General features: G+C 41.2%; 1 protein-coding gene across 1 annotated transcript; it reads left to right on the forward strand.

Annotated features, from left to right (window-relative positions):
- The first annotated feature begins 1,110 nt into the window (after window positions 1-1,110).
- RAX (retina and anterior neural fold homeobox) lies at window positions 1,111-12,959 on the forward strand. Its single transcript, XM_087958542.1, has 3 exons — window positions 1,111-1,688; window positions 4,892-5,130; window positions 12,050-12,959. The coding sequence occupies exons 1-3, from the start codon at window positions 1,367-1,369 to the stop codon at window positions 12,500-12,502; spliced, it is 1,014 nt and encodes a 337-aa protein (XP_087814668.1). The 5' UTR covers window positions 1,111-1,366; the 3' UTR covers window positions 12,503-12,959.
- The last annotated feature ends 14,068 nt before the right edge of the window (window positions 12,960-27,027 follow it).

Below are 27,027 nucleotides of genomic sequence, written 5' to 3' on the forward strand. Positions count from 1 at the left end.
GAAGAGGCAGATAAATCAGAAATCATTTACAATTTTTTGGGGGGGCGAAGTGGAAGAGAAGAATTCAATATACTTGAAAGGTCACCTTTTAATTAACCCCTTCGCCCTGGTTATGACTCATTGTTTTGATTTGTATTATTTGATTTAAATAAATGGATGGAAATCAATGGCTTTATTTGATTTAAATAAATAAATAAATGGAAAACGAAGCCCCTTTAATCGGGTTCTTTAGAGTAACTTGGAAACTCCTCCGCATAGCTCAAAACTGAAGAAATCGAGAGGCCGCTCCTGCCCTTCGCTTCTTTCTTATCCCGGGCTCGGAAACCAGCCAAATAAAATGCCCAGAAACTGTCCGCTCAGCTCATTTCTCTCATAGCAAAGAGCAACTTTTTTGCTTTCTTCTTTTTTTTTTTTTTGGAAAAAAAATATCTCTCTTCCCTTAAAAGTCCGATCAAATCACAGTTTACCTTGAATGCATATATTTTTTTTTGGGTAATCAAAGTGAGCTTTATAAAGTTGAAGTCGGCTTTTTTTTTTTTTTTTGCAGGATTCCCAAATCATTTTTAAACTTTTTTTTTAATCACTTCCTCTCCTTTCTGTTTGTTTGTTTATTTATTTTATTGGCTGACTCTGGCCAAGATCTTTCTCTTGTTCTCTTAAAAACCAACTTGTTGTCCCCCCTCCCCCCCGCCGCCTCTGGATCGATCGCAACTGGAAAGCAGCGCGTTGCTTCTCCTCGGAAGACGAAAAAGAGGGCTTCGCTCCTCAAGGCCCCGCCAACCGCCACCCTCGGCCCTTTCCTCCTTTGCCCGGCTGGTCAATTTCCAGCGGGGCAATTTCCCCTCAGAGCGAGGGGGCGGGGCTTCTTGGGGAGGGCGGGGCCTGCCCTCCGCTCCGGGCTCTCCTACCAGCCCTCACCGGGGGCCAAAAGCCTCCGAGCTCAGTTATCCCGCAGGGACAGAACCGGCTGCGGCGGCTGCGGCGGCGGCAGCGTCCAGGCCCAGGCGGCTGAATCCCGGCATGCGCCTTGCCTGGGCGAGAGCCCGTCCCGCCGGCTGAACCCGGGGGGTGGGGGGTGAGAGAGGCAACCGCGCGCCGATCTTCTGCTCTCCGGGCACGTTCGAGACCCCGCAGGCGGCTGGGCTAAAAAGCCGCGCAGCGTCGGCCGCGCTCGCTTCCGGACCTGGAGCTGAGCCGCGTCCGTCGGGGCCCAGGCTGATCCGTCCCCCGCCCCGCCGAAGAACCTCTCTTTCCCACCCCCAACCTCTCCAGCGCCTCGGCCTTTCCCTGGCGCTGAGTTCGGCGGGGCGGCGGCTGGGTTGCGCCCGGAGCCGGGAGGAGGCTGGTCCGCAACCCGGCGCTCTTCATGCACCTGCCGCCTCAGGACGCGCTCCTGAGCATGGGCGACGCCGGCGGCGGCGGCGGCTTCTCGCTGGCTGGGCCCCTGCTCAGGAGCCCCGTGTCGGGAGGTCCCCAGTCCCGTCTCCACAGCATCGAGGCCATCTTGGGATTTACCAAAGAGGACCCCCGTCTGGGCAGCTTCCAAGGCCAGGAGGGCCACGGCGGGGCCAAGCCAGGGAAAGAGGCGGCCGAGAAGGCGGGCGCCGGCGGGGAAGGCTTCTCCCAAATGCCCGCCCAGGAGGCGCTGAGGCAGGAGCAGGCGAGCCCCAGGACGGGACGCTTCGGAGGTGAGAGGGAAGGGCGGGGGCGGCGGGGGTGGGAGAGACATCATCAGTCCGTTTCCTGGCCCCCATAAAGCTTTTGGATCCGAACCTCCATAATTCCCAGCCCAGAATTTTGGGAGATCTCATGTGGCATCCGTGGAAAAGTCACATCCAGGAGCCTTTTAAATTCCCTTCTGTAAGTGTGAAAACGATCGTTTCCTTATCGGGCCCTATTTTCTTCGCCTTAAATTATTCGTACAAATAATAATGGATATTAATAAATAAATAAGAATTTTACTGACATAAAGCTTATTTCAGTGATTTAAACTTAACCGTTGGAAATTTGCTACAGCTAAACTTAAATCACTGAAATAAGCGTTAAGAGCAGTAACATTTTACTTATTTATGAATATGCATCCCACTTACTATAGCGTAATAGGGAAGTCCCTTAGGACTGAGGTGCATATTCCATTCCTCATGCTTAACACCAAGTGACAGATATTGGGCTGCCTAACCTTAAGGGCTTTTGTGGGACACATTTGTAATAAAGGTGTTTTTAATTAACCTGGAAAAATATGTTAGTGATGCTTTCCACAGCACCTGTGATGCTTTCCACAGCACTGGTCCAGATACAGTGGGACTTCAACTCCTAAAGTTCCCAGCCAAGAATGCAGGAAAGTTACAATCCCAAAGCATCTCAAGGATACCAGTTTGAGAATAGAATAGAATAGAATAGAATAGAATAGAATAGAATAGAATAGAATAGAACAGAGCAGAGCAGAGCAGAGCAGAGCAGAGCAGAGCAGAGCAGAGCAGAATATAGAATTCTTTATTGGCCAAGTGTGATTGGACACACAAGGAATTTGTCTTGGTGCAAATGCTCTTGGTGTACATAAAAAAAAAGATACAATCGTCAAGAATCAGAAGGTACAACACTTAATAATAGTCATAGGGTACAATAAGCAATCAAATCATACTAGGAAACAGTCAATAAAAATCATAAGGATACAAGTGACAAAGTTACAATCATACAGTCACAAGTGGGAGGGGATGGAAAGGCACTGATGAAGATGGATCCCTACCAATAAAGGAGAATATTTATAACAGGTTTGAAATGAGGAGTTCTTGGTGCTCTCTGAGCTTGGTTGTCTAACACTGATGTTACCTAGTTTGGCTAATGAAACGTCTGCAAGAAAACCAACCAACCTAGTAGAGTATCAAGGAACCCTCAGATTGATCCCTTCTGTTGGAAACATGTGAACATTTCCAAAGTAGTTTTCTCGCTAAAGACATCCTTCCATTTTTAGAATAGCCTTCATGCTATTTTTGAAACTTGCCTGGTTCTTTAGTTCTCCTCTCCTATGGTGGTTGCCGCCGATATGTGATTTCATCCAAAATGATCTGTCAAAAGAGCACGGAACTGGTGCTCAAGATCTGGCTGATGGATCACATAGCCCAAAAGATCTTGCAGTTTTAATCAGCATAATTTTTAACTAGCCGCTCAGTTTAAAAAGGAAGTTATTTTTTTTTGTCCTCTAAGAAGAAATTTCTGCACTCCTTATAAAGGAAGAGATGTGAGGGAGTGATATATATTAAATCAGCTCATTCTGCATGCCCTTAAAATACCCCTGGGAAGTAATTGGATTAATCTCTAAGATGTTGATCAGGGCCCCCTAAATCTGTGGTCCACAGATCCTTGGAAATGGATGAGATGGACATATCAGTCTTAACCACAGCGATGAAGGATGCCTTGACTTTTAGAGGAATATTCTTACGAGGAAGTCAGCCTTAGAATTACACTTACTAGCTCCCAGTTCACATACTCCTGCTGGGCAAAGCCAAGGTCTTTTCACAATTCTGTCATGCAAACCATACCATCCTTAGGAGCATCTGATGGACTGCTGTGGGAAACAGAAATTTGGACTAACACAGGAAGATACTAGGAGCAAGATCGTAGATGGTGATGACAATCTTTCAACGTGGGGAAAGAAAAGGAGACGGCTTGTGATGCAGAATGACTGTGGGATTCAGCCCTTCCTTGTTGGCTAGGGCTTCAGTAGAATACGCAAGCAAGACTAGTATCCACAACTCCCATTACATCCAAAGTAACTTACTTCTGGGTAGACCTGAGCAAGTCTGAGCTGTAGGAATGTCCAAGATCATAGATTAAGGGAGCAGGAAAAAAAATGAGCAGCTAGTCATAGTATATTTATTATTGAATCCGAACAGTTGATTTTAACGTGGGTGTTACGTCTGTGGAGATACTCAAAAGTGCTTTTTCCAAAAGGCAATTGGACTTTCTTGTTAATCTTTTGTTGTTGTTTGTTTGAAAACATTTCGCTTCTCAGCTAAGAAGCATCTTAGGTTCTAGCTGACTGGTGGGACCCGGAAGGATTTATAAATATCAATCCTTCCATTATAAATCCTTCCATTCCCCACCAGTCAGTTAGAACTGAAAAAGATTCCTAGATGAGAAGCAAAACATTTTCAAACACTCCACCAGCCATCTCCAAGGATCCAACCTGGTCGCGGTGACCTACCAAAATTGGATCCTACAATTTTATCCTGGGATGTGTATATTCGCTTTCCTTCGTGAAAACCAAGAAAGTCCAGATGCCTTTTGGAAAAAAGCACCATTGGGACAACATAGAATTTCAAACTAAATTGATGAAAGAGGAAGCAGAAGCAAAGAACTTAACATTTGCCTAATAACAGAACAAGTTCTATCAATACATATTGAGACAATGCTTGATAGGGCGGTGCAGGGATTTGAACTGAACTCCAAAAAAGAGTTTGGAGTATGCAACGGGATAGAAAGAGCACCTGTTGGCAATCCATTAAAGTAACAGCATCCATTCCCAGTATGAGGCAGTTTCTGGGGGGGAAAAGCGCGGTTAGCTTAAGGAATTGCTGACACTGTGTTTGAACTCCTGCACAGCTTCAAGCAACTTCTTGAATTCAAATCAGAAGCACTGCATAGTTCGGCACTTAATAGAACATACACAATTTCCTCTTAGAAAATCTCTATTTGTAGTGTGCACCAATAGCTGCATGAAAGCTATTTCAAATAAAACAAATAAGCAATTGAAGGAAATGTCTGGAGGGAAAAAAAATGAAAGGATGTTGAAATCAAGAGAATTTGCGTGGATATGCTTGGCATCAATTGAATATTCTGGTGTAAATCCACTTAAAGGTCGATCAGGCTTCCCCTACTTCTCACTTCTCAGATCCCTACTGTACCAAACATTCAGACAACTGCTTGAGCCCAGAGCTGGCTACTTGTAACAGTGATGGCAAACTCTTAGATGAAGACCAGCCCAAGAAGAAGCATAGAAGGAACCGTACCACCTTCACCACTTATCAACTACATGAGCTGGAGCGAGCCTTTGAAAAATCCCACTACCCTGATGTTTACAGCCGAGAAGAGCTTGCCATGAAAGTCAATCTACCTGAAGTCAGAGTTCAGGTAAAAAAAAACATGCCCTTCCCTTCCCTTCCAATGTTGATCTAATTGCACCATGACATTTTGAATAACTAACTTCTTTTTTCTTCCTTCATTAGAGCATTGCAGTCCAACAGCTACCTTGCTTTACTAATCCAATTTAGAAGTACTCTCTTTTTTTGTGTGTGTGTGTTTTTGCCCCTCTGGAGATAATTTCAGATTTGCACCCAAGTTAAATGGTTTGTAAAGGGATTTTCTCTAATCTGTGTGTGTGTGTGTGTGTGTGTTCTAACATTTCAGACAATAATTATTAGTGTTTGGTTTCAGCACCTGTAACTTGTGGTCCTTCCACTCATGGAATTACGAGCCCATAAAATCACCCATGTAAAAATGCATCGATCTCTTGTTTTCCTTCCTATAATATTCACCTTGTCTCAAATGTCAGCTTGTTCCATATTGTTTCTGCCTGTATTCTGGGAATAATTGTATGTATTTGGCGTGCCCTTTCCCAAATTCCCACATTTCTGCAAGCAATTTTCAGGAAGATATGCCTGATGATATAAAATTACTTGCATGGTTTTTGATTCAAGAGCTTCATTACAAAATTTGGAGTTATCAAAGCCCATGAATAATTGTGTTCTCATTCAGTGTTAATTTGAGCAATATAAATGAGGCTGGTTTGTGTTAAAATCTGATCCAAGTGAATTTCTTCCTAGCCTCACTGTAAACTGAAGTCTTTATTTATTCACTTGATTCTGTAAATCTAGGGGGTGGGAGGTCCAAAAATGGAAGATATATAGAAATTTAATGAATTACTTTTTAAATTAGAATACTATACTGTAGAATGATTAATTGATATCCCACCTTTGTTTTTAGTGCTTCGTTCCTTTAGCTGTTATTTTTCCCTGCAAACTTCAAAATCAGGATGCCCCTTTCTTCCAAATAAACATTTTCAAATTTGTTTGGAGTTTACTTAAAGGAAGTTATTTAGCTATTTATGGGAATTTTGAAGCTGAAATTAAGTCAAAGAAAACAAGAGTGTATTTTAATCACTTCTGTTATATAGTACACATTTCCTTTCTTGTCTCATAAAAACTAATTGTAACGTAATTAATGAAAATCAAACTATCATCGTTTCTATTTTAAAGCAAGTGCTTATGTGCCCTTGGCATGAATCTTTTGAACTGCTTGATCAAATCACAAATAAGTCATAAATTGAACCATTAAGTCAAGCTAGGGTAGTTAATCATTGTGCTTAGCTTGTAACTGCAGTGATTTGGGACTACTGTTCCTACTTTCCATCAAAATTGGCATTTTTATTTATGTAGGACAGCTTATAGACTATCAGACAGCATCAAGTACAGAGAACTGTATTGTCCAGCTGTTAAAGCTGTAGGACAACAGGCATATATAATGCTAACAGCTCTTTGTCAACAAATATGGAACAAGATTGCCTGACCTAGAGATTGGAAATTAATTTTGCATGGTATACTGTAAAGATGAATAGATGCCTTCCTAGAAAAAGACATTGTATCAGATTACTAATGTAATGTAACTTTTTACTAATGTAATATGATTTGTAATCTCTTAATTTGGGGTAGTGTCGGGACGACTGAATGGAGCTGAGCATTTAATAGCCAGATGCCCTTTCTAATGTAATTGTTAGGGCAAAAATATGTCAGAATGAGGTCTATGTTTGCATTACACAGGACAATAAGATTTAGAGAATTTCTCTTTTTGATTTTTTATTAAATATTATACTTTCAATAGTAAAAACTACCTTAATACAATTAAAAGAGAGGGAAAAAGTGTAGAAAGAGTAAAATGTGGATAGGAAAGGGACAATCTAGAGAATAGAAAGAAAAAAATAAGAATATAGTTAAAAAGAAGGAAAAATATATAAAGAAGTCCAACTTTCCAACTTTCATTACAATAAGTATAAACACTTTTAGCAACTCTTCACCTCCTCTTAATTTGCAACTAATGCTGTCTTGATCCCATGTTCCACCTGAAATCCATTAACAAATCCATAAAGCATCACCATTTCAGTTTTGGTATCAGCAAAAATCCATTGCCAGGAATAATAGCTTATTTATTTTAAACTTGGTCAAATAAACCAACTTTATATACCTTCCTTTTACTTCTAACAATCTTAATTTTTAGTCCATTCAAATCATGTAAATAGAACTTGATTTATTTTCATTTCTTTTTTACCTCTTCTCAAGAGTGATCCAAACTTTTTAAAAAAATCTATTTTGTAAATCCAATGTAAAAGAATTATTCAGGTCATTCTCTTGGTTTATTATTTGTTACTTTTATTTTATTTTTAAAGTATCAATGAATTTCTTTGTACGCCCAATTAAACATCTTTTCCATATAATTCTTGTAGCTTGTCATTTCTAGATCCACTTTCAATGTCAATACTTTCTTTGTGTTGTCAGATAAATCTTATTTCCCTTTTGCTATTTCTTCCAAAACATCTTTTTGCTACACTGTCTCCATATCTAAATATATTATGGAAGAGGCAGGATTGAAAACAGTAACAGTTGTAATTAAAATTGGAGATCAAAACACAACTGAAATATGCGGCTCATACCGTTTTATGAGCTAGACATACAAAAGATTTCGAAGAGCTTATTTAAAAAAGTGAAAAATCCAGGATAAGGTTAAATATTGAAAACAAAAGGAAAAACAGGAATCATATTACCTATTTAATAAAAACAAAAATGGGTTTATAAACTAAGACACATTATAAAAGAAATTGTTGTTGGCCAGAGGAATGGCCACTGTCAAAAAACTCAAACATGGATTTAAGTAATGTTGCTCAGAACACAAAGTAGTCTTGAAATGTTTCAGCCAATATCAGGGTGTACATACTTATTTGTTGGGGCAATGGATATCGTGCAAAATACATGGGAGAATGATTATTTGTCTTTCATAGATTTTATGTGAAGGAGTTTTGCGGGGTTCCCCTCTCTTTTAATCTCTATTGAATTTATTTTAGCATGACAGTGTCCTCAAACTTACTCGCTCTTCCATTGGGCACTTGAGTTTTGGTTATAGTATTAAAAGAACTCGTATAGCATGGATTAACTTCTTAATAAGTAAATCATTTGTTCTCTTTTTAGTCCTACAAAATAACTTTTCTGGAATGTTACCTCTGTGCAATAGACTTTTGTGGAACTCGGTAATTAAGCAAAAATCTTCAAATTAACTATACCTAGAATTCCAGTGTTTATACTTTCTAGTCTTTATACTTTGTACATTTGCACTAGGATATTATTAATCTTTATATCTTCACAATAATGTGAAGTCACAGCTGCCAGTTCTTTAGCTTGTGTTGGCCTTCAAGTGCTTCCTGTAAATCCAAGATGTCATAATGTATCAGTGTATATGTGCAGAACCAAGCTATGTGGCCTTTCACAATTAACTGATGGAAATTTTATCAGATTTTCTAAATACTGTCGAAGATTTGGTGTGCCGATATCTACTGGAACCACCACAGCTAATTATACTACAATCTTTCCATTTCAGTTTTCAGATCTTGATACTTCTGTAATTCTTTGTCGTCTACTATCCTCTGGCATCAATTATCCACACTTTCTCCTTTTCAACCACATTATATCTGGTGTGTTACTAGTCGAGTCTTTATCAGTCTGTATTCAGAAATCCCACTATTCCCACTGTTATTTATAGCCAGCTGCAGTGGACTCTCAGTGACTTACCAAACATAAAACTTAAAAACTTAAAGCAAGACAGCCTGGATTAAAAAGAACCATTAAAATAGTCTTCCCCACCACCCATATTAATCCCAGGTAAAGGACTAAAGCTAAATTTTAAGTGCCTTTTGGAGCCCCAAGAGTTTATGAATGTTAATTGCTTGTTTCCTCTCTCTCCCTCCCTCTCTCTCCCCCTCCCTCCCCCCTCTCCCTATCTATCTATCTATCTTGCACCAACATGTTGCATTTCCTGCTTTATGGCAAATGGAACACAGGGCGTTTTCTCACCAAATGTCTCTCATTTAATTAAAATGTTTGATGAGGAAGACCTCATCAGAATCTTATGTATTTGGGACATCATTTAGGCTGGCTCCTCAAAAGGGATAAACATCGACTATGTTTATTTTATTATTTATTTATTTATGTTTCATATTTCTAAACCGCCCATCTCCCTCAGGGAGACAATGTTGTCCATTTGGCACAACCAGCTATTGCCAATTTGTCATTTTTATTTTCATGTGATGGACAATAACACTTGTTAAAGATATATATTCTGAGGTGGGGGAAGAGTCCTATGAACCAAAACGTAAGAAGAAAAATTTAAAAATGATACAGTTTAATCAAAATTTAAACAAAACATCAGTCTGATTGAGGGAAATGCATTTAAAGCTTTTTCCCCCTAAGCTTGACTTTTTTTTATAGGCACACAATCCTTAGCACACTGGTCTAAGTCCAAGCATGGATTTTAAGCCTTCTAAAGTTTGTTCACCCCAGTTTGGGTTCATGTGTAATATTCTCTGGGGCTATGCACAACACTGCAAAATCACACACACACACATATCCTATCTCCATCAGGGCACATGGCAATTTGCAAAATATAAGAGGACAAGACTCTTTCCTAAGTTGTTACACTCTAAAATTCACCCTAGGCAGACAGCAAATAAAGAGTTGGAAATAAGGAATAAAGAAGAAAGAACATGTTTGTTCTGATATCTTCAGTTATTTACAGTTGTGCATGTTTGCAGTGGAAGTCACGAACAAAGGAGGAGGATCTTCTATCTCCTCCTCCAATTAATCAAGTAACGGCATTAAAAATCAACTCACTCTCAAAAGTGATCAGTGTAATTTTTTTTTAAAAAAAAAAGAGAAAATAATTACTGGATTTTTTTTATAAACCTTACAATTCCAAATCCACTTACTGATGAGATGAGCAGCTATATAAATTAGATAGATAGATAGATAGATAGATAGATAGATAGATAGATAGATAGATAGATAGAAGGTAGGTATGGATGGAGGGATGGATATATGATGGATGGATGAATATGGATAGATAGATATATAGATAAATAATAAAATATTGCTCCAAAGACTTCTTCCTCGAATCTCTGGGTTGGGAGAAACTTGACATCTATCTTCAAGGTTACCCCTAAAAGTACCAGAAGTTTTTAAAGATAGGAAAGAAGCTCACATTTCCATAAATTACAGTCTAAACTACTAAGTGCGTACAACATAGATTAGGCAAAGGATCATCCAGATTTTCCCTTTCTTCCAGTCCAAAAGTTCACTAGAGAAACCTGGATGTCTTATTGCCTCCCTCACGATGATTCATAGATGTGGTCTAAAACACTTGGGAGAGGAAGAGTTGTATCTTCTCACTTTATTGGTTAAAAACAAAGTCTTCCTCAGGTTTAGCTCAGCTCTTGGGGCTATGTACTGTATTGAAAATAAAACCCTTTCTTCCCCCTCCAACACAGCCGTTCCCAACCTTTTGGGCAACCGGGACTTGTTTCAATTTTTCCACTGACTGGGGGAAAGGTTTACAGTAGGATTTGCACTCCTATGAACATCTAATGCCTGATGACCTGAGGTGGAGCTGAAGCAGTGATCAGTGGTGGAATTCAAAATATTTTACTATTGTTCTTCTGGGCACGTGCTTCGCATGCGGGCAAAGTGTTCTAAAATGGGCAATTATAAGCATGAGAACTTACCTTACCGTCGGTAAAACAACTCAGTTGTTTTACCGTCAGTAAAATAACCGAGGCACGGCAGTCCGCTCTGCCGCACCTATCAGCTGAGTTACAAACAAAGGAAATATAGGACAGGAAAGGGGGGGCAGGGGGCTAACTGGTGACTGACACTACCGGATCGTTAGAACCGGTTCGAACTGGCAGCAAACCATCACTGATGCTAATCCTGGGGAGTGGTTGTAAATACAGATGAAGCTTTGCTCACTTGCCCACTGCTCAGCTCCAGCTGTGTGGACTGGTTCCTAAAGACCATTGACCACTACTAGTCTGAGGCCCAGGGGTTGGGGACCCCTCCTCTAACTCAGGGGTCTCCAACACCCAGTCTGTGGACCAGTACCCAGCAGAAACTGGGCTGGGCAAACAAGTGAAGACCCATCCCTAGTGTGATGACCTGGAGTGTATCAAAAATATAACAAAAACCAAAATGTAAACAAAGGTCCTTTAATGCCTTCAACTTGGCTTCACTGTTTAATTGTTCACAGTTGAAGATTAAACTATGTTCAAAATCACATTCCAAAAGAAAGAAATACAGTTCAAATTCAAAGAGCAGATAATGAAGCAAAAACCAAAAACAAACCGCACTGAAGAAAGTTCCACGACAGACCAGGATAAATAATTACAAACGTCAGGAAGATAACCAGGTACAGTCTGTTGGAAGAACGCCAACCAAGATAAACCTCATCCAGGAATAAAACACTAATTTGTCTCCAGCGTTTGTTGGTCCAAACTCTTATGCAGATCTCACACATGCAACCCATGAAGAGGATCAAGGCCCTCTCCTCCTAAGTAGACCATGTTTTTCCCTAATCTTTTCCTCCCTGCATGCCCTAGGATGGATAGGGGATGGGCCTGGGTCCTCCTCTGACTGCTCAACCGGCCTCTGCCCTTCCTCAGCCTCTTCCACCACCTCTGAAGCCACACTTCCACTCCCTGTTGGCTGTTCCTCCTCTCCCTCAGAATCAATCTCCACCAGGGTCATGACACATAGGATGCAGGAAGCCCACGAAACCACGCCCTGTCCGGTCCACAGAAAACCTCTCTCCATGGAACCTGTCCCTGGTGCCCAAAAGGTTGTGGGCTGCTGCTCTAACATACACACCTTCATAGTAACAATCATTTAATAATAGTACGTCGTACTATTTTATGACATGCATGGCCTCCTTCTCTGACTAATTCTGAATTCTGCTTCTCTAGGTTTGGTTTCAGAACCGGAGAGCGAAATGGAGGCGTCAGGAGAAGCTGGAAATGACCTCCATGAAGCTGCAGGATTCGCCCATCCTCTCCTTTAACCGCTCTCCTCAACCTTCTGCCATCGGGACTATTGGTAGCAACCTGCCCTTGGAATCATGGCTCAACCCACCCATGTTGAACAGTAGCCCTCTCCAGACTTTGCCTGGGTTTGTGTCCTCCCCTCAGAGCCTCCCTAGCAGCTACACCCCTCCTCCTTTCCTAAACTCTCCCCCCATGGGACACACTTTGCAGCCCCTGGGGGTCATGGGGCCACCCCCGCCTTATCAATGTGGGACGAACTTTGTGGATAAATTCCCATTGGAAGAGGTGGATCCCCGGAATACCAGCATTGCATCACTAAGGATGAAAGCGAAGGAGCACATCCAGTCCTTTGGCAAACCATGGCAGACCATCTGAACTATTTTTGGAAGAGGTCTCATTTCTTACATCTTCCATTGGACGGATAAAGAGGGCCATTGTTCTCAAGAGTAAATTTCAGGGTAGAAGTAAAACGAATGCTCAACAATTAATCAGTGGAACGACTTGTCTCCAGAGTTGCTCCATCGCTGGAAGTTTTAAAGAAGAGATTGGACAACCATTTGTCTGAAATGATATAGGAGTTCCTGCTTGAGCAAGGGGCTAGACTAGAAGACCTCCAAGGTCCCTTCCAATTCTGTGATTCTGACAAGCCATCAGTTGCCTCCTCCCATTTCCCTAGTTAGTTCTAGGTTTCCTTTGATGGGATTGTAGGGTTTTTTTTTTTTTAAAATAAATGATCTCATCATTTGATATCTTGGCTGGATAAAACAAAGACAATTGTAACTTTCCTAGGTGAATTTTGTAAACATTAAAGCACAGATATTTTTGCATTATAGTTTAAAATGGTTGACTTGTGTCTGAAATCATAAGTGAATATGTTATAATGTAATGTATTCTACAGTTTCATAATTTCTTCAGCAGCTGTTAGCCAACTAAATAGCAAAAGATTTAGAGTGATATGGGATGCTTATTAATGGGGTTGAAGGTGAAATGTAAGTAGGATAATTACTACTACTTTTTTCTCTACATTTTTTTTTAATTATTAGTTTATAATATACAAAAATACAAAAGCAAATAACAGGAAAAATAAGGGAGAGAAAAGGGAAGGGGAAAGAATAGAAAAGAAGGGAAAAAGAAAGAAAAGCTATTGACTTCGGACTCCCTTTGGTGCAATAGAATAAGATAGTAACATCACATGTCAACTTTTTACTTTTACATAAACTAGACATTTCTATAATAACAAACCTATCTAAAACCCAAAATCGAAGTTTCATTTTTTTCCATCTCAAGCACAAAGTCCAGAAACAGTTTCCAAGTAGAAACAAAAATCATTATGCTTTTTTTCTTTTATCAAATCAGTCAATTTGGCCATCTCTGCTAACTCCATCAAGTTTTGTAGCCATTCATCTATTGTGGGAATCCAAAGGGTCCTTCCATTTTTGTGCATAAAGTAATTTTGCTGCCATCAACATATACACTGCTCAAAAAAATAAAGGGAACACTTAAACAACACAGTGTAACTCCAAGTCAATCACACTTCTGTGAAATCAAACTGTCCACTTAGGTAGCAACACTGATTGGCAATCAATTTCACATGCTGTTGTGCAAATGGAATAGACAACAGGTGGAAAGCAGAGGCAGTTAGCAAGACATCCCCAATAAAGGAGTGGTTCTGCAGGTGATGACCACAGAGCACTTCTCAGTTCCTAAGCTTTCTGGCTGATGGTTTGGTCACTTTTGAATGCTGGCAGTGCTTTCACTCTAGTGGTAGCATGAGACGGAGTCTACAACCCACACAAGTGGCTCAGGTAGTGCAGCTCATCCAGGATGGCACATCAATGCGAGCTGTGGCAAGAAGGTTTGCTGTGTCTGTCAGCGTAGTGTCCAGAGCATGGAGGCGCTACCAGGAGACAGGCCAGTACATCAGGAGATGTGGAGGAGGCCGTAGGAGGGCAACAACCCAGCATCAGGACCGCTACCTCCGCCTTTGTGCAAGGAGGGACAGGAGGAGCACTGCCAGAGCCCTGCAAAATGACCTCCAGTGGGCCACAAACGTGCATGTGGTTGCTCAAACGGACAGAAACAGACTCCATGAAGGTAGTATGAGGGCCCGATGTCCACAGGTGGGGGTTGTGCTTCCAGCCCAACACCGTGCAGGATGTTTGGCATTAGCCAGAGAACACCGAGATTGGCAAATTCTCCACTGGCGCCCTGTGTTCTTCTCAGATGAAAGCAGGTTCACACTGAGCAGATGTGACAGATGTGACAGGGTCTGGAGACGCCGTGGCGAACGTTCTGCTGCCTGCAACATCCTCCAGCATGACCGGTTTGGCAGTGGGTCAGTAATGGTGTGGGGTGGCATTTCTTTAGGGGGCCGCACAGCCCTCCATGTGCTTGCCAGAGGTAGCCTGACTGCCATTAGATACCGAGATGAGATCCTCACCCCTTGTGAGACCATATGCTGGTGCGGTTGGCCCTGGGTTCCTCCTAATGCATGACAATGCTAGACCTCATGTGGCTGGAGTGTGTCAGCAGTTCCTGCAAGACGAAGGCATTGATGCTATGGACTGGCCTGCCCGTTCCCCAGACCTGAATCCAATTGAACACATCTGGGACACCATGTCTCGCTCCATCCATCAATGCCACGTTGCACCACAGACTGTCCAGGAGTTGGGGGATGCTTTAGTCCAGGTGTGGGAGGAGATCCCTCAGGAGACCATCTGCCACCTCATCAGGAGCATGCCCAGGCATGGAAGGGAGGTAATACAGGCACATGGAGGCCACACACACTACTGAGCCTCATTTTGACTTGTTTGAAAGACATTACATCAAAGTTGGATCAGCTTGTAGTGCTTTTTTCCACTTTAATTTTGAGTGTAACTCCAAATCCAGACCTCCATGGGTTGCTAAATTTGATTTCCATTGATAATTTTTGTGTGAGTTTGTTGTCAGCACATTCAACTATGTAATGAACAAAGTATTTAATAAGAATATTTCATTCATTCAGATCTAGGATGTCTTATTTTTGTGTTCCCTTTATTTTTTTGAGCAGTGTATAAGATCAAAGTTCCCCCCAAAAATTTTTCCAAGTGCTTTTCCATGAAACCCAAAAGAAAAGTTTCTGGTTTTATCTTTATGTTCACTTTAAGAATATTCTGTATTAGAATATAAATCCTTCTCCAGTATTTCTTTGCTTTATCACATGTTCATTATAAATGATAAAAAGTCTCTTCTTTACATCTGCATTTCTAATATCCATTTGAAATACCTTTATATATTCTTCACAGCTTGTCTGATGTTAGATACCAATGATACATCATCTAATAATTTTTTTCTTTTAAATTATAATTTAATATAAATTTTAAACTTTTCATCCACATGTTCTCCCATTGTTCAAGCATTATATTATATCCAAAGTTCCTTGATCACTGAATCATACAATGCTGTATATACTGATCTTCCAAATTCAAATTTAATAATGTTTTATAGACCTTAGCAATAATATATTCACCACTACCACACAGCAGGATTTCCAATTCATATTAAATAAAGTTAAACCCATAGTTCTTTTTGTCTAATTTACATCTTTCTTTAATTGTAAATAGCAGATACGGATCACCAAAATTAAGAGATATTATTTGACCATAAGTCCACCAGTTTGGCTTCACTGCTATTTCTTTTCTGAAAAAAAAGCTTCCTGGGAGGACACCAAAGAGGCATCTTAATAGAAAACACTTGTGTGTAGAAAGTTATTATGGTTACCTGCATCATTCCTTTTTTTTTGTGAAGAAACAATTCTGCTATGTTCTTACTGGGAAAACTGCACCTCGTGTACTGTGTCCAGTTCTGGGTACTACTTTTTAAGGAAGATTCAAAGGAACTGGATCAGACGCAACAAAAATGAGTGGAAATTCAGCCTTATGAGAAGGAAATGGTTGGGAGGAACTGGGAGGAGGAGGAGGAGGAGGAGGAGGAGGAGGAGGAGGAGGAGGAGGAGGAGGAGGAGGAGGAGGAGGAGGAGGAGGAAGAAGAAGAAGAAGAAGAAGAAGAAGAAGAAGAAGAAGAAGAAGAAGAAGAAGAAGAAGAAGAAGAAGCCCGTTATTAGTAAATAACTCATTCTCACTGCATTCAACAGTTATGTTTCTCGACATAACCAGTGCTCTCTTTCTTTCTTTTCTTTCTTTCTTTCTTTCTTTCTTTCTTTCTTTCTTTCTTTCTTTCTTTCTTTCTTTCTTTCTTTCTTTCTTTCTTTCTTTCTCTTTCTTTCCTTCTTCCTTCCTTCTTTCCTCCCCCCTCCCTTTCTTTTTTTCCTTTCTTTTGTCCCTAATGCAAAATAATATAAAGCTCCCTCTAACACCAAACAAAATCCAGGTAAAGTTGTTCTGAGCTTCTTGCTCCTGTCTTCCGCTATCTCATGAATTATTTCTCATTTTTCTTCTAACAGTCCATCCAGTCCTTCATCCCCCTCCCCGTTCTTTTATACCTCCTGAACTTCCAACCTTCTCTTCCACCTTCTTCCAACTCAATCCTTCTAAACCCTAGTAAATCACCGGACTGGAGGTTCAACTTTCCACTCTCGTCACTCAAGGATGCCTAATCTATAATCTTCTCTGCCTCTCATCCAGAGAAAGGAGCTCTTTTTCCTTCCTTCCTTCCACAAAAGTCCAATCCCTCCCCTCTTATGCCTTATTTTAATTGTGATGCTTCTGACACGAATAAACAAACTCTTTTTGGTGAGGGCCTTCCAGTCTCGCCTTCTATTGACTTTCCTTCTACTTCTTCCATCATCCTGCACACTATAAAGATCAGCCGATGCATAAGACCTATCCCAGACTAAATATTGGAGCCACCTCGCGTGTAAAAAAAAACACAAAGGGGTGGTGTTCAATCACATGATCATGGATGCCGTCTTCTTTTCAATCCCCTTTCCACAGATGCTCCAAATGCAAATGATTCTTGGTGGTTCAAACAGAAGAGCCAGCTTTCAGATTTCCAAATGAATCTTGAGATGTGTATTAAAAGTAACTCCCAGATATGAAAAAGTCTACATTTATAATCTGTCCTTGTCACTTGGAGTGAAAACGTTGGTGTGATGGGAAAGAGGTCCATCACGGGGAATAAGGTAAGCCCAATTAATAAAGATACGCTGTAAGGAGATAAGGGGATTCTTTTTTTAAATGGGTAATTAATGCAGACCTCTGACTCCAAGCTTTTAATCTCCTATAACTGGCATTCCAAGGAATTAAAAAGTAGCATTTGGCTGACCACAGAAAATTGTTTGGGGAAAAAAATTTGGGGGGACAAAAACAACTTTTAGTTGGAACTGGTTGGGCTGACTTAAATCAAGGGTGTTTAATGCCATGTTCCTTCACCTATATCTACAGTTTTAATTAAGGGCATTTTATAAATGTAAAATTTGCAAATTCCGTCCCAGTCTAGGCCCATAAGAGCAGGCAGAGGTTACATTAGACTTTAGAGCAGGAGTGTCCAACCTTGGCCTTTAAAGACTTGTGGACTTCAACTCCCAGAATTCCTCAGCCAGCAGCTGGCTGAGGGTCTAGAGAGTTAATCCCAAATCTTAAGATACTCGGAAGAATGGTTACTCTCTTTCGCTATAATATTATTAATAATAATAATAATATTCACTCTTGTTCACAAGATAAATCCCTAAAAACCTAGAAACGGAGACACTTTTTTATGAGAATAACCAATCCTCTCCCAAAGCCATCACGACTTGTTTGACAAAGCATGCATTTTTTAAAAAAGAAAAGCATCATTTCTGGATCTATCTATCTATCTATCTATCTATCTATCTATCATCTATCTATACACACACACACACACACACACACACACTTTTCCTATCTCCCATTTGGACAACATCCCACTTGGTTCAGCACCTAAAAACAGCTCTATTTTAAGAAGAAGAATCAAGCTGCACAGAAGAAGAAGAATGCATTTTGGAGACAAGAATCTTTAAATTTTGAACTCTTGGAATAAAAATAAAAATAGAAATTTGGAGGACAAATAAGAGAACCTGTCACAGATACGCCCTGCCTGCCTGCCTGCCTTCTGCTCTTGTGATTTAGAAACTGTGTGTTTTACAATCCCCTCCATTATCTCTGTTACCACATTTAATGGGTCTGGAACCCTTTTAACTCAAACCTTCCCCTGCATTGCCCATCCAACCATCCTCCCCTCTCTTTCTTTCTCTCTCCGTGTCCTTTTTTTCAAGCCAAGGGTGCTTTACAGGAATTCTGGAAATTGTGGCAATTAACGCTTCTCATTAGAGAGAGAAGCTGAGCTTACAAGGCCCTGCATTGTTTCTCAGGGGTGGGGAGAGCTCCATAAAGAGTAGGGGGGACCTTTCCATTCAGTCTTTCCCACTCGTGGTCAGACAAAGGGAGGCTTCTAATTATATTTTCACAATCTGTGCGTATCTTGAAGAGCCCCTGTCAAAAAAAAAAACCCGAGCCCCGTCATCTTTGTTCAACTTTCATTCAGGGCCCCTTTTAACCTTAGCCGTTTCTCTCAACAGCCCTGCCCCAAAGGGGCCTGGAAACAATGGGGCTTCCATTGGTCGATTAGAGAACTTCGCGGGTCCGTCATCATGAGAATCGCTGTATTTTGGAAACAGTGCCCTTCGCTCCCCTTCGCCGTCCAAGCACTTCGCTCTTCTCCTTTCTCCCTGTAACCAAGTCGACCGGTTCAAGCCTCTGGCAGACAATGCATTGTTTGGGATGGTTTGGAAACACACAAGGGGAGGAACAACAACAACCCAGTGAAGGACTTGGAAAAGGAGTAAGTGCCTTTCGAAATGGAGATGCAGGGGAGCCTAGTGGTTAAGGAATATCCTGGGCTCAGCTCTTCGCTTGACCACAAAGCTCAAGAGATAATGTTCGGTTGGACTCTTTTCATCCCGCAGACGAAGGTCTTGCATCTAAAAAAGAAGAGAGAGAGAGAGAAAGCAGTAAGGCTCTGTGAATGAGATGGGTGGTAAATTTGGCAAATAAATAAATAAATACAATTTTGGCAGAGGTGGTATTCAGCAGGTTCTGACCAGTTCTGGAGAACCAGTAGCGGAAATTTTGAGTAGTTCAGAGAAATGGCAAATCCCACCTCTGACTGGCCCCACCCCCATCTATTCTCTGTCTCCTGAGTCCCACCTGATTAGCTGGGTCTTCTTTGGTTGCCCTGCACAGGAGAACGGAGCTGGAAAGCAGGTTAGTGGGGTGGGGAGGGAATGGGACTTTGCAGTAACCTTCCCCCAAAAGTGGGGAGGGAATGGAGATTTTGCAGTATCCTTCCCCTGCCACGCCCACCAAGCCATGCCCACCAAGCCACACCCACAGAACCGGTAGTAAAAAAATTTGAATCCCACCACTGAATCTTGGTCACACAGTTGCAGACGCCCTTTTGACTGTTGTTGACTCTCCCAGAGGGGAAAAAACCAAACCTCATTGAGATTCTGGCATTCTCTGCAACAGAGCAGCCTCATAATTTTACACAAAGCTGCAAGGACACACAAAAAAGAACCACAATGTACAGTATGCTTCCAAAGAACAGCTTTAGAGCAGGGGTTCCCAACTCCGGGGCCATGGCTCGCTACTGGGCCATGGCCTATTTGCAACCAGGCCGTGTGAGCGGCAGGCTGGCGTGCATGCACACACACACACACACACACACACACACGCCCACTACTTACACAAGTTGAGCTGCTCACTCACATGCGTACTGGCCCACTGCTCGCATGGCCTGGTTCCCCTCTATTTCCCCCACTCTCTGCCGGTCCACCAAGCCACAAAAGTTGGGGACCGCTGCTTTATAGAGGAACAGCTTTTGTAAAACCACAACATAAACCTGGTTTGTCCAGCATCTCCCATCCATCAACACATAAAAGGCGGGGAGGGGAAAGATGTAGCCTTGAAGGTAGAGGACCATCTGGGACTCCCTCTAAAACGCCCCAGTTAATGTCCTACTTAATGAGATGATGGAGGAAAAAAAGGACTAAATGAAGGGGCAATATTTGATTAACCTGCATTTAATTAACTTTTTATTACAGCACAATACACTGTAATGTTTGTCCTGGCCTTATTTCCTCTTCTAATAGGCATCTCATCTTTAAACACTTGTGTTAACATTAATGGCAGGCTTTGAAAAGCGACATGAGCTTCATTGTTGCCCTGATTTGCTTTTGTGTGGAAAACAGTTCAAGGGCTTTACCAGAATATCAATTAAATAAATGAATTACATGACATTAAATAAACCAGGTGATAAATAATTGACCTCAGGGTATTGGTAGGAAGTAAGCAGATTGGTTCCTTTTGTAGCAAAAATCTTACTTGTTGCCTGCCTTGGCTTGTTAATTGTGCAATGCAATAATTATATAATATACTGACCCCTTAGTGATTAATTCCTTCTGCATTGTCTAGTTGCTCATTGTTACATCGTTTACAGTGTTACGTGGATCCTTATCCACTTTATTGGAATTTCCCCAAAGTGCTAAATATTTTGGACATCAGTAGCAACAGAAATTCAGAATGATTATTGTACTTGTCTTATTTAATTCAACATACCTATTTGACTTGAAAAGTTTTTTTTAAATCTTTAATATGATGTTACTGTGTTGTATTATTTTATTAAGTTCCTTTTCTTTTTTAGAACACTTTTGAATCTTTTATTGTTTTAAATATCTTGTAATCCATTCAAAGAATTTATATCGATGAATAACAATAATTTGGAAAAAGCAAAGGAAAAAAATAATAAAAAGGAACAATACAGAATAGTGAAAGTGAGCTCTCCCCCCACCCCCAGGTATCAGTTTTATTATTTATTAAAATCAATTTCATCTGGAACACCACAAATCAAAGGATTAACTTGCAGAAAATTTCTATCACCTGAAAACTTGATAAAAATGTTAAGAGTCCTGTGGCATGTACTCTACACCAGTGGTCGCCAACTGGTGGGCTGTGAGAAGATTTTGGTGGTCCGCACAGAAATGTTACTCTCAGAACACCCCCCAAAGCAATTAATCCAGGCTGCACAGGAACACAAGGCTGCACCACCCACATGGCCCACAGGAACCCTCCCAGCCCACTCACTCCTTACCTGGCAAACCTGCCTGCGAAGTTGCTATTTTTCCTTCCCCCCAACCATCAGCTGTTCTGCTCTGCCAGGAGATTTAGATTAGCTAGAAAGCAGGAAACCAGGGGTGGAATTCTACCAGTTTGCACCTATTCGCTAGAACTGGTTGTTAACATTCTAAGCAGTTCGGAGAATGGGTTATTAGAATAAATTACTGGCCTAATCCTGTAAGGAAGGCAGGAAGTTGAAACATTCTGGTGTTGCTTACATAAGAATGTAATAAGGTTAACCAGTTTCTCTCATCAGTTAACTTCCTTATTACATTCCTGACAGGACTAGACTTCCTGTCTTTGGAACTTCTCTGGAGTTTTTTTCCCCTCCTTTGCTGGTACTTTGCTGGTACTTTTACAATGGCACTGAAAAAAGTGACTTATGACCATTTTTCACACTTACGACTGTTGCATCATCCCCACAGTCATGAGAGGCCAGGCGAGGAGATGTGTGTCTCGATGTGAGTGATATTGAGTTGGCCACACCCAGCCAATAACATGATCAACAAGTCATGCCCACCACCTAAGCCACGCCCACAGAACTGGTTGTTTAAAATTTTGAATCCCACCCCTGGTGATATTCATCAGGTTCTGACCAGTTCTGAAGGACTGGTAGCAGAAATTTTGATTAGTTCAGAGAACCGGCCAATACCACCTCTGACTGGCCACGCCCCCCTATTATCTGCCTCCTGAGTCCCAGCTGATCAGCTGGGTCTCCTTTGGTTGCCCTGCACAGGAGAACGAAGCTGGAAAGCAGGTTAGTGGGGTGGGAAGAGAAGGGGATGGGTAGGGAATGGAGATTTTGCAGTATCCTCCCCTGCCATGCCCACCAAGCCATGTCCACAGAACTGGTAGTAAAAACTTTTGAATCCAACCACTGCAGGAAACCATTGGATTTCTTGCTTTCTAGCTAATCTTTAGATCTTTGGCTCTGCTTTTAAGCACAGTCAAACCTTCCTTAGGACTGAAGCTTCTATTATTCAGTGCAGGTAGCCGATGGCAGAATCATAAATCTCTAAGTGAATCTGTGATTCTGTGAGCAACTCAATCTGCCTGCCTGTTTTGCCTGCTTTTGGGTAAAAGTTGCTCTTTTTTAATAAAAAAAAATTCAATATTTACATAAATATTTATAATATTTACATACAAGTCATGCCCAGCCAGTCACATGACCACCAAGCCACACCCACTAATTAGGTCACGGCCACAGAACCAGTTGTTAAGAAATTTGAATCCCACCCCTGCCTCTGTGTGTGTGTGTGTGTGTGTGTGTGTGAGAGAGAGAGAGAGAGAGAGAGAGAAATTATGAGTTTGATGGTCCCTGAGGTCCAAAAGGTTGGCGACCCCTGCTCTACACAATATTTCTCTCCCAACTAAAGTTTACCCAAACAGATGTCCCCAAACATGTCAGGCAAGGGTGTCAAACTCGATTTCATTGAGGGCCACATCAGAATTGTGTTTGACCTTGGGGGGCAGAGTGGGTGTGGCCAGGGTGGGCATAGCCAGCTTGACCTCACTCATGTTGGGGTGTCTGTGGTGGCCCGAGAGCTCTGCCAGACGAAATGGGCTCCCGACCTCCATTTTTTTGCAACGACAGCCTCCTGCAACCCTCCGCCAGTGAGAATGAAGCTCCGGAAGGCCGCGGGTGGCCCTCCTGAGCTCCATTTCACTGGCAGAGGCACTACGGGCCAGTCTTTCACTGTTTCCAGGGTGGCCTCACGGGCCAGAACTAAGCACCCCGCAGGCTGGATTCAGCCCCCAGGCCTTGAGTTTGACACCCCTGGTGTCAAACGTCTGGTACAGTTAGGTTTCAAGCTGACAAAGCTACAGTTCTGATGTGGAGGATCCCCCTTTTGAATAGACATGTGACCATAGCTAGACTGGGGGAGAACAGTGTAACCGATGTAGATGTGCAAAATGGAGTACTTCCCATGCTTTCATTGAAATCAATAGGAATTTAAAAATTTCCTCTTTCCATGATTCCTATCCAATATTCATAGTATAATTACTTGGGAAATGGTCCGTCACAGGTGAGGCTCAAGACATACTGTTTGCAGCATTAAATGAAGAAAATATGTAAAAGCAGCCCAATCCCTTTGGGTATCTATGGAAGAAAAGTCATACACATACTAAATAAATGATGAAGATGTGGGAAAAAGTGAGGAAACAGAGCCTCCATCTAGACGTGCTCCTGGAAATATTTGTCTTCCATACTGGAAATAAGGAGGTGATTAAGTCAACAATGGACTATGATGTGGGTAGTCTTTTGGTTGAATAGGTAGACCTATGTTCTTATGGAGGTCTATCATTTTAACTTAATTGCACCAATTGCAAAGCTCAAAAGTAGGCCCTAACATGAAACTCACTTTTATCCTTGATGACTGGCATCTTGTCCTGAGCTTGATATGCTTTAACAGAACAAGTAAATATTTTTATTCCTAACTTGTTGACACCTTTCTTGATAGGCTTTAGTTTATGCTTTCCCTTTCATCTTCTGACTTTATTTCCACTTATGATTCTTTTCTTAAAACATCATTGCTTTTATCTTGCACCTGAATGATGGTTATCACCGACATAGAGCCACGGTGGTGCAGTGGTTAGAATGCAGTACTGCAGGCTACTTCTGCTGACTGCCGGCTGACTGCAGTTTGGCATTTCAATTCTCACCGACTCAAGGTTGACTCAGCCTTCCATTCTTCTGAGGTCGGTAAAATGAGGGCCCGGATTGTTGGGGGCAATAGGCTGACTCTGTAAACTGCTTAAAGAGGGCTGTAAAGCACTGTGAAGTGGTAAATAAGTCTAAATGCTATTGCTATATACAGGAGATCCTGGCAGATCTGAAATTATAGGAAGTCTTCCTACCAGAGATTCAGTTGTATTCCAGACTCTGGAAGGAGTGCAGAGAAGAGCAACAAAGATTATTAGGGGACTGGAACCTAAGACATATGAAGAACTATTACAGGAACTGGGTGTATCTACTCTAGTGAATAGAAGGATTAGGAGTGACATATTGGCAGTGTGCCAATATTTGGGGTCTGCCACAAATATTTGGGGGCGACCACAAAGAAGAGGGGTTCAACCTATTTTCTAAAACACCAGAAGGCAAGACAAGAATGGATGAAAACTAATCTGGGAGAGAACCAATCTAGAACTAAGCAAAAATGTCCTGGCTGTTAGAACAATGAATCATTGCCTTCAAAAGTTGCAGGTGCTCCATCACTGGAGGCTTTTAAAAAGAAACTGGACAACCATTTGTCTGAATTAAATAGAGTCTCCTGCTTCAGCAGGAGGTTGGACTAGAATAGATGACTTCCAAGGTCTCTTCCAACTCTGTTATTCTGTATAATTTTGGAGGTAGTCCTAAAATCAATTTTCCCCCATCATACTGTCTGGAAACTTTTGAGAAGTTCATCACTTCCAGAGAAGGTTTTTGAAGACCATCAGAGAAGCTGATATAAGAACTAAGCTGGCCAAGAGCCCAAAAAGTGAGTTGACAGGAATGGACAGTTGTGGAAGAGGCAAACTATCTACAGTAGCCAAAAGAAGTCAAGTAGAAACATTTAATGGCTAACAATTTTTATTAAAAGGCACAAGCTTTCATGAGCACTGATTTTAGGATTAGATAGAAGGACCATTCCCTTTTTTTCCCCTTCCCAAAATGTTATTAACTTACAAAAAACGTACAAGATACAGAAAAGCAAAGAAAAAAATTAAAAAGAAAGAAAAAAATGGGGTGCAGAAAAGCAGGATTGGTGAGTGCAAACAAAAGAAACAAAAGGTATAGAAGCAACCAACTTCCAACTTTATTCAATACAGTTAAATCAATGATTTTAATCAATGACCTTCTGAACCAGAATAAACTATAACGAACAGTCCTATCATTATAAACAAAACCCAATGTTGCAATTTCATTTCTTTCCCTTTCAAACAAAAAATCCAGGAGTAGTTTCCAAGTAGAAAGAAGTCTTTTCTTTAATCCAAGCAATCAATCTCATCATCTCTTCCAACTCTATCAATTTCACCATCCATTCCTCCATTGTGGCTAAATAAGCCTTGCTGCTATTGTCATATATAAAAACAAAGTTCCATAGGTGTGTTTTTTCCCCCCCAATCTGTTTGCCCATCAAACCTAAAAGAAACTTCTCTGGCTTCAACTCAGTTTAAGAATTCTCTGAGTTAAAATACATATCTGATTCCAATAGATGGACCAAGCCTTTGATTTCAACTTTATTTATTTGTTTATTTATTTGTATCCCACTTTATTATTTTTACAAATAATTTCACTGTGGTGAACATATATCCAACACAAATTCCTCTTATTTTCCAAACAAAAACACTGTGAGGTGAGTTGGACTAAGAAAGTGGATGTTCCAAAGTCACCTAGCTGGTTTCCATGTCCAAGGCAGGACTAGAACTCCCAGTCTCCTGACTTCTAGCCTGGTGCCTTAACCACTAGACCAGGGGTCTCCAACCTTGGCAACTTTAAGCCTGGAGGACTTCAACTCCCAGAATTCCCCAGCCAGCAGCTGGCTGGGGAATTCTGGGAGTTGAAGTCCTCCAGGCTTAAAGTTGCCAAGGTTGGAGACCTCTGCACTAGACCAGTCTTGTTCTTCTTGCTCTGTTACTATTGCTTGTCTCATATTAGAAAACCTGGCATGTGAAATGAGAAATGTTGACATGTCGGAAACACACCATATAAAAACATATTGCTTCCATAATGTTATTATATATAATGATGCAAATTTCCATGTCATAGAAGGCTAAGGCTACAAAGTTGGAGGAGGTGCACTGAATTTGTACCCCAGAAAAATAATCTTCCAGGAGATTCTCCTTCTGCCTCTTGATTGTTCATATCTAATCTCCCTTCCATTACTTTCCAATCCTCCCCACAACCTCCCACATGTGGTAAGGATGGCCAATAGGCTGACCTCCTGAATCACTAGAAAGAACTGGACAATCTAAGCTGATATATAGATAGCATCACAACGCATCTCTGAAAATATGTTAACTACAATACAATTACTGGATTTTTTCCTTGGAAGTAAGGAAGCTTGATACACACGATTGTGCCATTTAGTAATTTGAGCATGATCACCACTAGCCTGCTACTTTTGCACAGTTTACTCAATTTTGTTTGCACAACGTACCAGAATCAGCTAAAATTATGTTGTGTGAACCCACCACTGATTCTTAAACTAACTACATACGTTGCAGAATATGCAACAGTTTGGCATTACATAAATGCCAGTCAATCAAATAAATAAATAAGACACTTTTATGTCATAGTAGTGTTTGCCTCAAAAATACTTTTTGAAAAGGCAAATCTCAAAGTTGAAGAAGCTTCTTGGATGAGAAGAGAAACATCTTCAAGGGGAAAAAATGACAACAAAGTCCAGTTGGCTTTTGAAAAAGCACTTTTGGGACAACCATGACCTGGATGACTGAGAATCTCCATAGACAATTAGACATAGTAGTATTTGGTTTAGCTTTTTCCACTTGTCTGCAAAAATGATGTGTTAGCCGAGAGTGCCATCTGGTGGAATCCCAGAGACTAAGAGAGCACATGGAAGGCCCATGTTCAAACTTATGGATAAAATTGTGATTTTCCTTCATTATTGCTCAGTGCGTTGTTACTCAAAAAATAGTGCCTTACTTGTAAATGATGTGAACTGCTTGAAAGTTTACTTTACTTTATTGTCATTGCACCTTGTACAACGAAATCAAACACCATCTTCAGTGCACATCATGACCATGACCATGAAAATAAACACA

This window comes from Notechis scutatus, chromosome 2 (assembly GCF_049901735.1).
Source record: "Notechis scutatus isolate UNSWTSFEM ecotype Mainland chromosome 2, rNotScu1.2, whole genome shotgun sequence".
Taxonomy (NCBI): Eukaryota; Metazoa; Chordata; class Lepidosauria; order Squamata; family Elapidae; genus Notechis; species Notechis scutatus.